This window comes from Diadema setosum, chromosome 2, assembly GCF_964275005.1.
Source record: "Diadema setosum chromosome 2, eeDiaSeto1, whole genome shotgun sequence".
Lineage (NCBI taxonomy): Eukaryota > Metazoa > Echinodermata > Echinoidea > Diadematoida > Diadematidae > Diadema > Diadema setosum.
In genome coordinates, this window is record NC_092686.1 from 26,445,897 (window position 1) to 26,461,252 (window position 15,356).

The window sequence follows — 15,356 nt, forward strand, 5'->3', positions numbered from 1 at the left end:
CACTTCACCTAGATATGATGCATCACATGTTACTCCGGGGTACCGTAGTACCCCGGGGTACCACGTTGTGTAGCACCACCTCACGTCCACTTGAGGACAGCCGCAGAGAAATGCATGCACTGTGTGTGCGTCTACAGTCATTCCCATGCCACTGCATGTGATACTATGCATGCATGGTATGCTGTGCTAGCAATATAGCGTGTGCTTCAGTGCAGTGCAGTGCAGTGGCTAGCGCGCTCTAGCTCCAGCACCAAAATAATTTCCCACTTTTTGGCACCCAGGGTACAACCTTTTTAAAAAAAATAATTATTCAACAAAATGGCTGATTTTTATTTGGTACCCCGGGATACCATTTATGTCATCAATGCACAGCATTTGTTAATTTAGTACATTCATCATACCTGCCACAGCACTGACAAGAATGATGAGTTATATTTTGTAGCTTGTTTTCTGGCTGTCGCCATGGCAGCTGTTAGTATGGTAAACTGCATTTGTGACCCTGCACCACAAAACAGACAAAAAAGTCGCCAGACATGGATTTTTAGTTAAGGGTAGATTCTGAAAGAACAGACTCTAAGCTTTAAAATGATGTACAACTCAACTGAAATGGACTCCCCTAACCTATCTAAATATTGTAAAGAAAGCACATACTTTGGAAAAGTGTGAACCGAGAAAAGAGGCTCTGAAGTACAGGGTCTGTCTGTTTATTCAAGCACTTAATCTTTACCAACCATGCTAGCTGTGCAATGAACGAGACAAAAAAACAGGATGTAAACCACTGAGGCAACAACAATGAAGCGATTATCAGATTAAGTTGAAATTGAGCATGCCCTATTTACATATTCTGTCCATGATTAATGCCAACTTTCAAAGCAGTAGCCTTTTCCGTTCAAAAGTTATCAGACTTGAAAGTGAAGAGTATGCAAAGGGTTATCAAGAAATAGAAAGGGGCCTCTAAGACATCAGTCACATGCCTGTTCTCACTACTCTACAAAAAAGAGTTGTAGAAAAACTGTTGAAAATGCACTTTCCCTTTCATTTAATGATCCCAAACTTAACAATAATATAGAAGAAGGATAGTTCTTTCAGAAAATATGAAAAACTCAATATTGACTTGGTTGACCCGTTTCACCTTTTTTGAGTCCTCACATAAAATCAAGGGGTGCGACTTTTTGTTCGTTTTGTGATGCACGGTCACATTTGTGAATTTTGTGTGTTATTCAGTGAGCCCTGTGAAAACTATCACAGACATTTTTATTATATTACCGACCGTTTTTATCAAAATGAAGTGCAAAGCATTTTCTCCACTGTATTTTTGTACTAGAAGATGCTTTCCACTGATTTTTGTTTTTCTTTTGGTAAATTTGCCTTGAAAATAAAAAGAACCACATTAACTTAAGTTGCATGTTACAAGTTCTGGTAATTGTTTTGATATTTTACTGTTTATTCCATTGAAATACCATATGCCTACCTCTCTTCAGCATTTCCAGAGATGTACTTCTGTAAAATGCCACTGCCTCCATAAGATAGATTGACAGGTACTGTAATGTGGAACCAAAAACTAAAAAAGAAATAAAAGTGGAATGGTGCAGCTCTATATACAATTGTATGTATATAATGTAATCATAGTGGATAAACATAACTGTTAAGATATTTGGTATCAGGAGACAAGATTCAGTGTTTATTAGAGATTTTCAGTCACTCTTCTTCTCTTTACAAATTTTATGTCTGTTTTGATATGTAGTTTTAGAAAACTTCCAGAGAATACCATTATGCATCACTGTTAGACATTGATTTGTAATTCTTATAATAGTGACATGAATATACTCCACCCTCACACACACACACACAATAGATAGATAGATGGATAAATTTAAACATGCCTTTCTAGTGATAAGTCTTTGCAGTGGTCATATTTTTGTTTACTCTTTTAGACTACTAAGGAATATCAACATTTTGCAGAGTCAATCTATGTTCTATGCTTACCGAGCAAAGTTTGTGCACAGTCTTCATAGCTGTAATAAGTTCTTATGTAATTAATGAATATATTCATCACAGTACTTGCTCTCATATTGTGTCATAATGGCTAACATTGACACATGAGCACCTATCAGAGCCAGATGTGGTGTCTGCAACAAATTTGCTCTTTAACCCATTGAGGACGGACTGATTTTGCTACAACACGCATTTCCCATAGACACCTGCCCCAGTATACTCGAGACTCATCCTGAACACGTTAAAAATTGTTCTCCTTTTACTCTTTTTTTTTCTATCATAGTGTATCATACATCCTGTCCTTAAAAAACAAAAACAAAAAAACAATAACAGTTTGTTTTCTGACATTACATTAGGTGGAACTTCTTTGATACTTTTGTAATTTGTCTGGTGTGTTGTGAGTGGATGATTGTTATTAGATATAGATATTTCTATAATTTAATATTGTATATGGAATGATAATTGATGTCAAGTTTGGAGACTCCCAAACTTAATTTCACTCTGTTTTAACAAATTATGATCAAATCTCTGTGAAGACTTGTCAGTGCACTACTGTCATGAGTGAAGATATCAGTGTGATTAAATCAATGTCAATAAATAAGAATATTTATATACATGGTTGAGAATATCAGCATTTATAATATTTAGGTATGGTAAATACGGTAATAATGTTCAGCATTATGTGTGTGGATTGTATGGATGCCGGTAATTATGTAAATGAAGTACACATTGTACTGGATGTTGTCTTCTTGTATCAAAGAGCGTATGACCTGGTTTCAGCAAGCCCTCAAAGTTGCCAGATGTATCTCAAATAATTATGAAAACTTTCATTGTTCAAGCACTGGGTACAGAATTGCTTCCCTTTTAATGGCTTTTCCATCTTATGAATGATAGCCAGTATTGAGGATCAGAGGAGGGTTATGTGGTGTTAATTTGTGCCTACATGAGCACATATTATTCTCACATGAAATTCAGGGTGTGATAAAGGAAAAACCCCATTATGATAAGCTCATTTACAATGTGGTTCTGCTTTTAGAGACTTAAATTTGGTGATCTCGATTTTCCATTACTGTGTTTGTGGCTTGTCTCTTTCGTAGTATGTTTGCAATAATAAAGCGGTCATACATAAAGAGGTATTTGGTGGTTCCAGCAACCTCTTTATAATGGGGTATTCCCTGTGCCTAGATTTGCTAGGGCACTTGATAATGCTTGTCCACATGGAACAAAATTGTTTAACACCAGCAAGTGCCTGTTTGGTGTTTGGTTTAGGTGTAGAGCACTGCTTTGGTTCTGATCACACATACCTTCAGAGTTTTTTACATTTATAGGCATTTGCCAAGTGCAGTAACAATTTCCATTTAAAATTTGCTTCACACCAGTACTTGAATGACTTGACTGGTGATCCTTTCTGAGAGGTGTATGTGTGTAGGTATACCTGTCCCTCGAGCGGGAAATGTGGCAACAATCTACTGAAAATTGTCACCGTAGTATAATCACTGAATGGGCTTTCTTGATTCAATCTATTAAAAGGAAAAGGCATAGAGCTTAATATAACACTTTGCAGTCATATGTGTGATATGTAAAATAATTCAAATTATTAAATGCTACATGTATTATCACAGAATATATCAGATAGGACAATTCATGCAAGTTTTTGGCATGAAGAGATGGGACATGAAAGTTGAAGCAAAGCTGTAATTGCATTGGGATGTCAGGAAGGCACTGTTGTGGCAAAAATATTATGTGGTACAAAGGCTGCTACCGGTAATATATTTTTTACTTAATGCCGAGATGGAAATGTTAAGTACATGTACATGTAATTTTGGTTTGTTTGGTTTGCTTTTACCTAAGAAAGATGTCGTTTTAAGGGTATCACTGTCCTATGTGACCTCAGTTGGCTAATTGCTCTGTAAAGTTTTACATTACCATTTTCCAATCTGCCTTTGCCAAACACATTGGTACTCATGTTTTGTATCGTTACGCTATTGTGGTACTAAATTGCCAATCATAACATACCTTCCTCAGTTTGTTACCCTTTAAGCTATAATGACGTATGGCACATTCCTGTGTTATATACCATATGTCTTTGAAAAGTAGACATTTTATTATTATAGGAGCAAAGTTGGAACTTTGAACCTTTATAATAAGGGGGAAAATAATGTCTTCTTAACTAATAACATGACAGCTGTAAGAGGGCAAGTACTGATGAGCAAGCCCTTTGAATCCTACATCCAGAAAGCTGGAGGAGTTTGCAAAGATCACAAAGGAAGACTTGGTTACGGGTATGGAGTTAATAGAAACCTTGAGGATATTATTCCTCGATAGAATGGAAGTCTTGAATCCGAGCATAAAATCCCATGTTTGTTTGATTTGTCATGGTTTTATTTTATAATGAATTAGATTTACAATATTTATTTTGAAGCGATTGTTTGTGTGCAGAGAGAAGCTGCTCATAATTGAGACGAATTTGATGGCCAGTTGACCTTGTTATGAGATTCCATTATGCATGTATTTTCAATCATCTGGTGACATGGTGGTAGAATACCTAGAAGTTTACACATACCTTTAACTACTTGAATACAGGTTGAAGTAGTTTCAGTAGAATATAGGCAAGTATTTACTACGCTACACAAATATTGCAGTAGAATCATAGTTATTAAACAATATTGAGCTTTTAAAAAAAAGAATTAAAAATCTAAAAACAAAAAATCCCCAGCCAAGCATCCCAGAAAAATGATATTTTTTGAACAGATGGTTAGCATATGTGACAACTATTGTAAATTCTATCATGTACATGTATATCCTTTTGCCTTTACTTTTCTATGTTTAGGGCTTTCACTGTGTAATAAACATTCAAATTTGTTAAATCAGCTGTTAGGCCTATGTAGTGTAGAATTACTGGAACTATCACTATACATGTACTTTCATAACTTTTCATAACAGGTTCTGTGGGTTTGCGTTATTTTTTCTATGACAGATTCACTTTTTTACTCAATATTATTTTGTGTAACAGAAATGCAATGTATTTATGATGCAAACGTAGCAAGTTTAAATATACACCGAAAACATCAGACCGGTGTGTGTATTAAAAAGTGAAAGTGAACCTAATCGTGAATGTCTCTCATTAATTGAATCCATTGCTTGGCATTTGTGTGTGTATGTGTTTCCTATTTTTAACAGTGAAAAGAGAATCAAATTTTATACTTGTAATGGCTTTGAAGCTTTATGTCACCTACCCTCATAGTAATGTGTTTTCGGCAGGAAAGTGAGTTGGGAATCCATATTTCATTTTTAAATTATGTAGTGATGATAATGCACTAGTCTCTACTGATCAACTAATAATCGTTGATCGAGTCAATTTGTCAAGATCTTTAAAAAGATGTTTGTATACAATCTACGTCAGCAAGTAGAGGGTAATCTTGACAGGACTTTTGACTGTTCAGTCAGATTTACGGACTTCAGCAAAATTTTAGCGTAAGAGAAAAATGTGATAGAAGACATTAGATTATGACGATGATAACGGTAACGATGGTGGTGGTATAAAGAACAAGATGGAGAGGATAGTCTCAATAGTTCAGTCATTATGATAATCATAATCCCAATCCTTATCCCCATTCTACATAAAATATTAACATACCCTACAGGACACACAAACATGACTATTAAACCTCTGGTGGCCTCTGGTGAGCCAAAATTATCTTCTGCCAACATGAGAAACTAATAACAGTGGACTCCCGTTATAGTGAAGTCCTCAGGGCCGGCAAATTTCTTTCGCCATATCGAAATTTTGTTGAAGTGGACTCCTGTTATAATGAAGTCCTCCAGACTGCCAGTTTTCTTTCGTTGTATCGAAATTTCATTGTAACCGAACAGATAAACAATAAAAATACATAGATTGGATAATGTTGCGGCCTGAATTTTTACTTCGTTGTAACCGGACTTTCGTAATATCTGTGTTCGTTATAACGGGAGTGCACTGTATAACTGAACAAATAAACAATACAAAAACATAGAACTGATAATTATGCGACCTAGATTTTTATTTTGTTGCAACCAGGACTTTGTAATAACCATGTTCGTTCAAAGGGGAGTACACGGTACAAGTATTGTTGTCCAAGCTTGTGTCGCATTGATCAAGTTTGACTTTTAAACTTGGGTTGGATTTGGGGTTATAGGATATACATACATGTAGTCAATCCCAGCATGAAACCCACATCCTTTGAGTTGAGACAGAGGATTCCCATTCCAACAAGGTCAAATAAACAAGAATCTGATCCCAACACGAATATGACGTGCACGCATACATTTCTGTTCAGTACTGTACATTTACTCCACGATCAAAAATTTAACCACTCACAAAATTGTTGGGAAGTCCCGATATGCAAAAAAGTACTCGCTAAATACAGGATGTATACAGTATTCACACATTGTACATTAAAAAAAAAAAAAAAGTTTACACCCTCTCTCACACCAGACAATCTTTCATTTCACCCCAGACACACGGGTACAGCAATAATCAAGAAGTACTCAGCATGAAGACATAGTTTTAGTATTTACTCCTTTTATTTGGTAAATTATGATCATGTTCATTTTTTTTTTCTTTTGGTAAGTTATGATTTACAAGAAACAAATCAAGCCCCAACAAATCTGTTCTCTACATTGGATTCTTTTTCTAAAAATTGTTTTTAAAAAAATGATATGCAGAAAGCACAATTCAATCCACTCTCATGACTTGTTTGGGAGACTGTTTTCTAATACATGTAGTCTAGAAATAAGACTAATGATTCCTTGTCTAGTTGTGAGGAAATGATTTTACTACACAATCATTTTTCTCTATCCTCTGTATAGAAAAAAAATGGAAGGGCAAGAATAAAAATGGAATGTAAACTTCATTTAACCTTTTGAGGCTTTAGATATTTTGTCACTGTGACATGCTCAGCTCAAAGTGCTTATCATATTGTGGTACTGTACGAACATAATTATCGCTGTTGTCTTGTTTAAGGAAGGCATGTGAGGCAACCATAGGCAATGACTGACAACAAACAACACAGAAACTTCACCAGTGTTTGACTGCGCTGTATACTTCCTTTTTGACTCATTGCATCTCATATACATGGTTTAGTGGAGTGAGCACAATTTTAAGACATAAAACTGCTTAGTAATTGGAAGTGTAGGCATATGACATACATGTATAACGAGTGGATCGCCTTAATACAACGGGAAGAAACATACTCCTCAATTTAACCCTGTTGCAGTGAAAAATGCAAGACTAACGTGTGCAAAAGACACTGGAATTGTGAGATGCTAGACATGAGAGGGTCAAGTATACATAAAGACCAATTCACTCCACAAACAAATGGACAGACTACATGACAACTCTTCAATGGCAGGAGAACAACAGAAACCATAGCCCAAATACGAATGTGGATTGAGTGAAAGCAGTAATGTCAGTAGATACATCAGTGAAAGTTTGAGGAAAAAAGAACAATTGATTCAAAAATTATGAATTTTCAAAGTTTTGGTGCCATCATTGCTGGATAAGACTACTATTCTACATTTTGTATGAAAAGTGCACATGTATGTATTCCATTGACTTCTTCTTGACATATGTTATGGCAATTTTTATCTGAATTTTAACAACGCAGCCAGAATTTCCTGTAGTTTGGACATTATCCCAGCAATGACTGCAGTGAAAATTTCATTACAGTTTTGGAATTGATAGCCCAATTTTCCTCAAACTTTTACGTGTTCTGATAATACTGCTTTTATCCAATCCTCATTTATTTATGGGTTTTGGTTTCCTTTAAACATTACACATCCTGTAGTACATGATACGGTCTAGTAAAGACAAATTGCACACATTGATTTTTCTGACAAACATGAAAACAGGTCTCATTGCAATCAAAGCCTTATTTTTGTAGCATTTCTAGCTGGGTAATCCACCCCACCATTTGTTTTCATACACTTTCAATTCTGAAAACCTCTACAATTGAATCCATAACATAGCTTCAGCAAATATTTATGTTCCATCTTTTCCCTACACAACCTTTGGAAGGATTTGTAGACACACAGTACATAAACTGCAAGTAAGGATCAAATAATCTTTTAAATCACCACAAAAATCTCTGTTCATCCGGATTGTTTGGCCAATAAAACGGTTTATGCAAGAAAAGATACAATGTTCCCATGTTAACAACACTGTACAACACAAATTCCAAGACAATCTGGAAGTAGGACTGAATATTTGTGTTGATTCTGAACAGCAGGTAGGGAATGATGAAATAGCGGAACTCGAGAAGCTGTTGGGGCATGGTGGCTGCAAGGAGGCAAACAAAATAAACAAGCTGCCACAGCTCACCTTTGTGAGACAAAGAATCACGGATTGTCCAGCCGGCAAAGAGGTAGCCCGGGATGAGGGCAAATTTGACGTACTCATGTCGCATGAAGACGCGATGCCAAATGTAGAAGACAATGTGTCGGTTGTCTGCAAGAAGGAATGGATGCACGAACGTGAAGCGGTGGATGAAGACAACCATCATCCCAACAATGACAATGTATGTCAAGGGATGCTGAAAGAGACTTTTGACAAAGCAGACAAGTTTGCCGATGGACACGGTGAAAGGAAAGGCCAGGCCTGCCGTGAAGGCCGCAAAGTAAAACAGCTGCGGAGCATTGAAAGCCGCTTGATGGTTGTCTCGATCTCCAACAACAATCCCTTTGTTGACAAACACAAATACCGTGAATCCAAGGATAACAAGAGCATACGGCCAGAGTTGCGCGGCGGCTTTGAAGATGTTGGTCAGTGAGCTGATGAGCTCTACTCCCCGGCTCACTGAAGATGTTACGGCCCCCAAGACTGTCTCACTTGTCTGTGGCTTGTGCTTTGCAGTCAGATCAATCTGCTTTGCCAATGTGATGCCGGCCATGAAGATCACCCAGACGACATTGGTCTGGCGGAAGATGATGGCATCAGCCGCAAGGATGCTGGCCATAAGATGGTTACCACGGAGACAGAAGAGGTATGCCAGCAGGATGAAAAAGGTAGAGCCAACATCAGTGTAGTACAGGAACACAAAGAAGTAGAGCAGAGGGAACGATGCAAGAGACACTGCCGTCAGGATTATCTTTATCTCTTCGGTCTTCTGTGAGAGATATAAAAAAAAAAAAAATAAGACATACTGAATGTGCCAAATTAAGCATCTAAGGTTATGTTCGCAGTTCACAATGACTCTACATGTAATTTGTGCTTAAATCTGTCCTGGACATTCAGGCATCTATTTCCATCATCTCTCTAAACAAAACACAGAGTTTTGTACCTGTAGACATGCAAGTCGTAAGGATCAATTAGACTTGGCTCAGTTTAAAGTATCCCTTTCAGTATAGAGAAATAAAAATAGACAAAAGACACTTCAAAGTCAATATGGGCTACTTTCAAAGTCATATATATTTCTATCTAGCAAAAATAGTATAATACTTCACTACTCATACATGAGGTTGATAGAGGGGTTCAGAAAAAAAAAAAGTGAGGATAATACAACAAATACAAATGGAACCAACAGATACCCAAATTAGAATAATGCCAAAGTCATATTTAGGTAAGCTGTGTACTTTACATTAAAAATTGAAAAAAAAAAATCTACATTTACTCTGTGATGTTAGATAAAAGAAAAGGCCAATACAGTGGAAAATAATTTCAGATACATTTTGAAAGCTGATATAACCTATCCTTGCCCACTCCATCCCCCTTCTATTGCCTTTACCCCATCCTCACCACTTCTTTTAATACAGATCAGGTGTTGTATAGAGAAATTAGATTGTAATGTAAATGTATCCTTGGTAAATTTTGAATTCTCACAGTTTTAGGGAAGTGGATGACACAGAGGGTATGGTAGATGATGAAGAGGCATCCCACAGCAAAGAGAATGTTAATGGAGCGGAGAGTGGTCACTGAGCACAAGTCAGCGAGGTCAGCCTCGAGTAGAAGGGCAAGTGGCTTGAGCAGACCAACAGAAGACAGGTAAAGTCCAGGCAGAGTGGTTATCTTAGAGTTCCACTGTAACAGACAAAAAGCAAAGCATTTGTAAGCATCATTTTTGTGTCAAGTAAAATATGTATCATTCACCAGCAGTTCGAGTATCTCGTTATATAATATAATATCATAGGGTAAATGAACTTGGGAGTTTAAGCTGCACAATTTTTTAGGTTTTCATAAGCGCACTAAAGTGCGTGCTCTAGTTTCTGCTGGGGCAAGGCGGGCGGTTGCACAGCTGTATAGACGCAGCCGAGGGTTTATGACGTAAGAAAGGCATCTAGTTGCTAGACCTATGGCTATATTGGGAACTTGGGCAATTTTTCAGCATGCATGCGCATGGATGGAAATCACCAATCTCCATGGGGGAGCAATATCATTGGTGAGAAAGTAGCTGCTTGGCAGAGCCAGAGGACTGCGCTCTCAGAGTACTTTTCTACTAGATCCCTAGGCCTAAATTACTCTATAGACAGTGATAAATAATCTAGTTTCAAACTGTGAGTGTGAGTGTGATCATGTCATGTATGCTCCTGTATGGTGATGATTCTGACAGAAGTAACTTAATTATGGAAAATAAAAATGTTGTGGTCACACAAAACAATAATCTTTTGTAAAGTTAGTGCCACGTCGTACTAAAATCTACATCAAGTCTTTATTTCACTGCCCTCCTCTATCGCCTAGATCTATCGAGTATCGCCAATCGGGTTTATAAACTGATAAATTCACTGGGATTCTCAACCACGCGAAATACAATACGAGGGACTATATAAAGTATACCTCGGTGAAAGATCCGTTGCAGTACAACTGGGCTTGTGGAATGTGGAATATTTCGTCCATATATGGTGAGGGCTGCGTCTTGTCAACCTCCATGAATATCATCAATGTGACAGCAACATGAACAGAGGCAACGAAGAACACAAACACATCACTGAATTGTGCCATTTTGTCTGTACACACCTTCACAAATTCACCGTCAACGTGTACAATCGAATGGATGGATCGATCATCCAATTCAACCACTCACGATCAACAGTAAACCCATAGTCTTTACCCTCTTCGCATTCATCAATATTTTCTAAATTAATGTGTAGAATATTACTCAAATTTTTAATTCTCAATGTAACAACATCGTCATTTCAATTTGCATCGTATGACTTTAAATTGACTCTCTTTAGAAGTTGTTAATGTCCTAAGTTTCACTTTACAAGTGGTTCAATTTCTGAAATAATTCCACACTTTATAATTATGTCCTTTGGGATCAGAAAATTACGCAATAGCCTTACACACGTGGGCCTGAGAATGCGTATTGATTCGAGCGGCCGTGAACACCGGACTACACAGGTCGCGTGGAATCCAAGCGAACACTGTACACCTTATTATTCATCAAGGCATCTTCCAACTGAAGTACACATGTAGCCTACTATACTGCCGGATTTCAATGCCACGGTTTCTTGAAGTGTAGCATGGTATCGAGCGAGAAGAAAACATTTTAGGCGTGCATTTCTATATAGAGCCATATCACAACAAGCATTAGCCTAAAGGGAATTTGACCCGGATCTACCACCCGGTATGGCATTTATATCATGATCTTTGCCGTCATACTCTCCCCATCAACCAGGCACATCATCTCTAACCTTGTGCAGCATCCGGTTTCAATAACTGAACGTTGTATGATACTCCGATCACCTCTTATCTGGCGTTATACATGTACTACCCTTTGACAGCATTTCAACGGTAAATTATATATTTCCATGTGTTGTTGGCTAGTGAAAGGAACAGGATGTAATTTGTTGTTTCGATTTCGTTTTCTTAAATTGTTATTTCTTCTTTTTCTATTTACATTTATACCCATGTGTTTGTGCATTTGCATGGTCGGCAGTGGGATATAGAAGAAACGTGATTCCAAACTTGACTTCAACTTGGATTGATCGCCTGTGATATAAGCTATAGGTTCGTCGGGTTTCTGTGGACCCTACAGATATTTTTCATTAGATATTCTGCTGATTATATTATACGTCGTGCATGGAAGATGTGAAACTAGGTGTATGGCGGAGAACCGTTCCTACTTTACACACTAGTCCTACTTCACACAACTGTTTGGCAAATAATATATTTTATATATATATATATATATATATATATATATATATATATATATATATATATCCGAAGGGTTCGCCAAGATATTGTTCCCACAGAAGGGGGTGGTGGGGAGGGGATCAAAAGCAGTTGGTCCTGACACCCCACACAGTCCCATGGCACACCTATACACCCCATAATAAAAACATTCCTCCGGGCCTCCGCTGATTTCTATTTGGAGGAAAGTACTTAGTATATAGGCATATACATACGAGCCTATATATTTGATTTGATACAGTCATCATCACGAGAAAACCACCGAACTTAAAAAAAAAAAAAAAAGATAAGTAAAGCAAGTCAAGTACGCTGACTATTGATAAAATGACGGTAATTCTGATAATCGTTAATGTTTTTGCAACTTTATGAATGTAATTGTTACTATTGTTTCCAGAAAATATGAAGCAAAGTTGAAATCAAATGTTTTGATATTCATGCCATCAATTATAAGGTTTTCCTATAGGCCTACTAACTAAAATGTCTTCGTTGTTCACCGAATCAGGTCAGTTTGCTCTGCCTCTAAATCGAAGCAAGTGGGCCAAAATCGGCAGTGCACAACTTCTTCAATAGGCGTTACAAGGTTAAAAAGATGTTGAATTGTAAAATCAAAAAGAATAACAATCACAATGCAGGTTCAGAATGCCAATTAAAGAAAAAAAAAATAGGGTGATACATACAAATACTGTCACTCCCTGTAGCCTGAATATAGGAGCGTGATCAGGTAGTAAGATCAAACCTTTCGTTTGCATTCCAGGACATTGATTTGATATTCCTGCACTATGATCGCATGAGGAGATCGCTACAATGGGTCGATATATGATGTTTTGTAAATCCCTTTGTTCACGCCGCTGTAGATAACCTGGAGCATCACAAAGTTCGATTTCGGGTACACTATGTTGCAAGCCCGTGCAGGGTTTGGTATTACAAGTGTAGGCTTCGTGTTTCTATGAGGTATGACTCCGCATATATTTGCTAAGCATTCTTGGGCGGTCAATTTGTTCTACTAGCCGTATAGCATCGTCCTTCGTGCTGAGAAGAGGTGTAGTGCTGCAGATACAATTAAGGGCCCGGTAGACGACACGGATGAGTCAAATCTGCATTGACTGGGTTTTTATTTGTACGTTGAATACGTTATCTAAGCTTGTGGGAGGGCTCATTACGAATTATCTTCTTTCGTCGCGGGGACGATATACGACGCGCTATAAGAAAATCTACCAAGAACGGAGATAAAGCCCCGTACAGATACGCAAAAGCAAAGTTGAGTAACATCCTTCTCAAGTAGACTGTTACATACACATTTCCACTATTAAATCGTATGTAAGTCTAACGGCGGCATAAAAGTATCACGAAGTCCAGGATACAATTCCAAGAGTTCAGAGGTTATACTCCTACACAAGAGGTAAGCAGATTTTTTTTAACTATTATTAGCTTGTCCTGGTGGGCGACAGACCTTTTCGTGCATGTCAAGTACAGCGTATGGCACATTGTATATTAATATTTTGTAGAAGCGAGCCGCACATGTGACACTGTGGTAGTCAAAGCAGTAATTCCATATCGTCTCATCAAATGTTGATTGCAATTGATTGCACTTCATTGCACACATTGTCAAAGCGAAACGTCTTTTCTGGTTGTTGATGCTGTTATTGATTTTTTTTTTTTTTTGCTTCTTTATTTGTAACCTGGCTGTTTGAAAGTGAAGAAAAAAATAGTCTCGTTCCCGTAAACCAAGACTCATGTCTTATATCATTCTTTCCTTGAGCACGTTGAATTTTTTGTCTCAAAATATCATGTCATTTTTTTCTTTTAATTTATAGTCAGATAATGATATTTAAAATCAGTTTTTAAGGCTCAATGAACATGTTTTACGTCAGTATTCTAGTATTAGATAAAGCGAATTCTAGAGGCCTATACCTTTGTCTTATATCTACAAGTATGATGCATGTTCGCAAACCTGCGTTACGTACACATATTGTATGAAATACTAACTACAGTATAATTTAAACAGATGGGCCTTTGTTGTTGTTGTTGTTCTTGTTCTTGTAGTTCTTGGTGATGATGTTGTTGCTGCTGCTGCTGCTGCTGCTGCTGCTGCTGCTGCTGCTGCTGCTGTTGCTGTTGCTGTTGTTGTTGTTGTTGTTGTTGTTGTTGTTGTTGTTGTTGTTGTTGGGTTGATATGTTTTAACAATCAATGATATAAATGCGTTGGGGGAGCTCCATGTCCTATCATATCGACCTCTGAGCTCTGCATTCATGTATGGTCACTGGTGGGTCACCTCGATTTAACTGAAGCGCATGATCATCTACAAGGTTATTAGATTTTTGTGGAAATGCAGTGCTTAATGCCACTATTGTAATTCCCGAAAGCTTCAAGCTCATCGATTAATGATATTGTGCGATTGAGGGACAAATCCTGACCTTGCCTGATTCATGACCTATAATAGCAAGGGCTTCTGACCCCGCTTGTGACAATGTGACAATGGAAACCAGCTTGGAGCTTTGCCGTCGTAGCAGTAATCAAAACTACGAGTTCGTTTTGTTTGTTTGTTTGTTTGTTTGTTTGTTTGTTTTTTGTGTTGGTTTTTTTTTTTCTTGGTTTTTTTTTTTGTAAGCGGAAAGGGGAATTGTACGATTAAGTGTGCATTTATTGTGAAACTGTGCACGGTACCGTGTCATGTACAGGTATGTGTTTTGTTCGTGTTTCGTTTCACTTGTGTTCAGAAATGTGTTCGAGAATTGTTATTGGGTGGGTATAGGTATATAGCATAATAAAATCATGACCTTGAACTGAGTTACCTGTTAAAAAAGATACAGCAATCGCAACGTCCAGTGATGTTGCATGTATTTTTCATTTCATTTAAAGTTTATTTCATTTTTCGACAAAACATATGTTTCACTTCCTTTGATAACAGAGAATAAGGTAAATAGAACATAGTGAAATGAAAAGACTGTACACCAATATGAGGACCTATAGAATTATGCATTGTATAGTAAAAGAGAAACAGAATTTATCGAAGTGAAGTACATGTATACCGTTGCTTAAAGTGTATTTGTATGAGAACGTACAGGGGAATAACAGATAACACTGAGAGCTTTCTTTTGTAAAAGGAACACTCTCTATAGATTCTGATGCGTGTTGCCCCAAACTAATTCTCCATTATTAAGATGAGGCAATATTAAAGACGAATATAACATAAGT

General features: G+C 37.3%; 1 protein-coding gene across 1 annotated transcript; it reads right to left on the minus strand.

The window, feature by feature from the left end:
- Nucleotides 1–6,458: 6,458 nt before the first annotated feature.
- Nucleotides 6,459–10,990, minus strand: LOC140241324 (dol-P-Glc:Glc(2)Man(9)GlcNAc(2)-PP-Dol alpha-1,2-glucosyltransferase-like). The gene is made up of 3 exons (XM_072321053.1): nucleotides 10,802–10,990; nucleotides 9,851–10,048; nucleotides 6,459–9,137 (listed from the first exon to the last, which is right to left on the minus strand). The coding sequence occupies exons 1-3, from the start codon at nucleotides 10,964–10,966 to the stop codon at nucleotides 8,106–8,108; spliced, it is 1,395 nt and encodes a 464-aa protein (XP_072177154.1). The 5' UTR covers nucleotides 10,967–10,990; the 3' UTR covers nucleotides 6,459–8,105.
- Nucleotides 10,991–15,356: the final 4,366 nt, after the last annotated feature.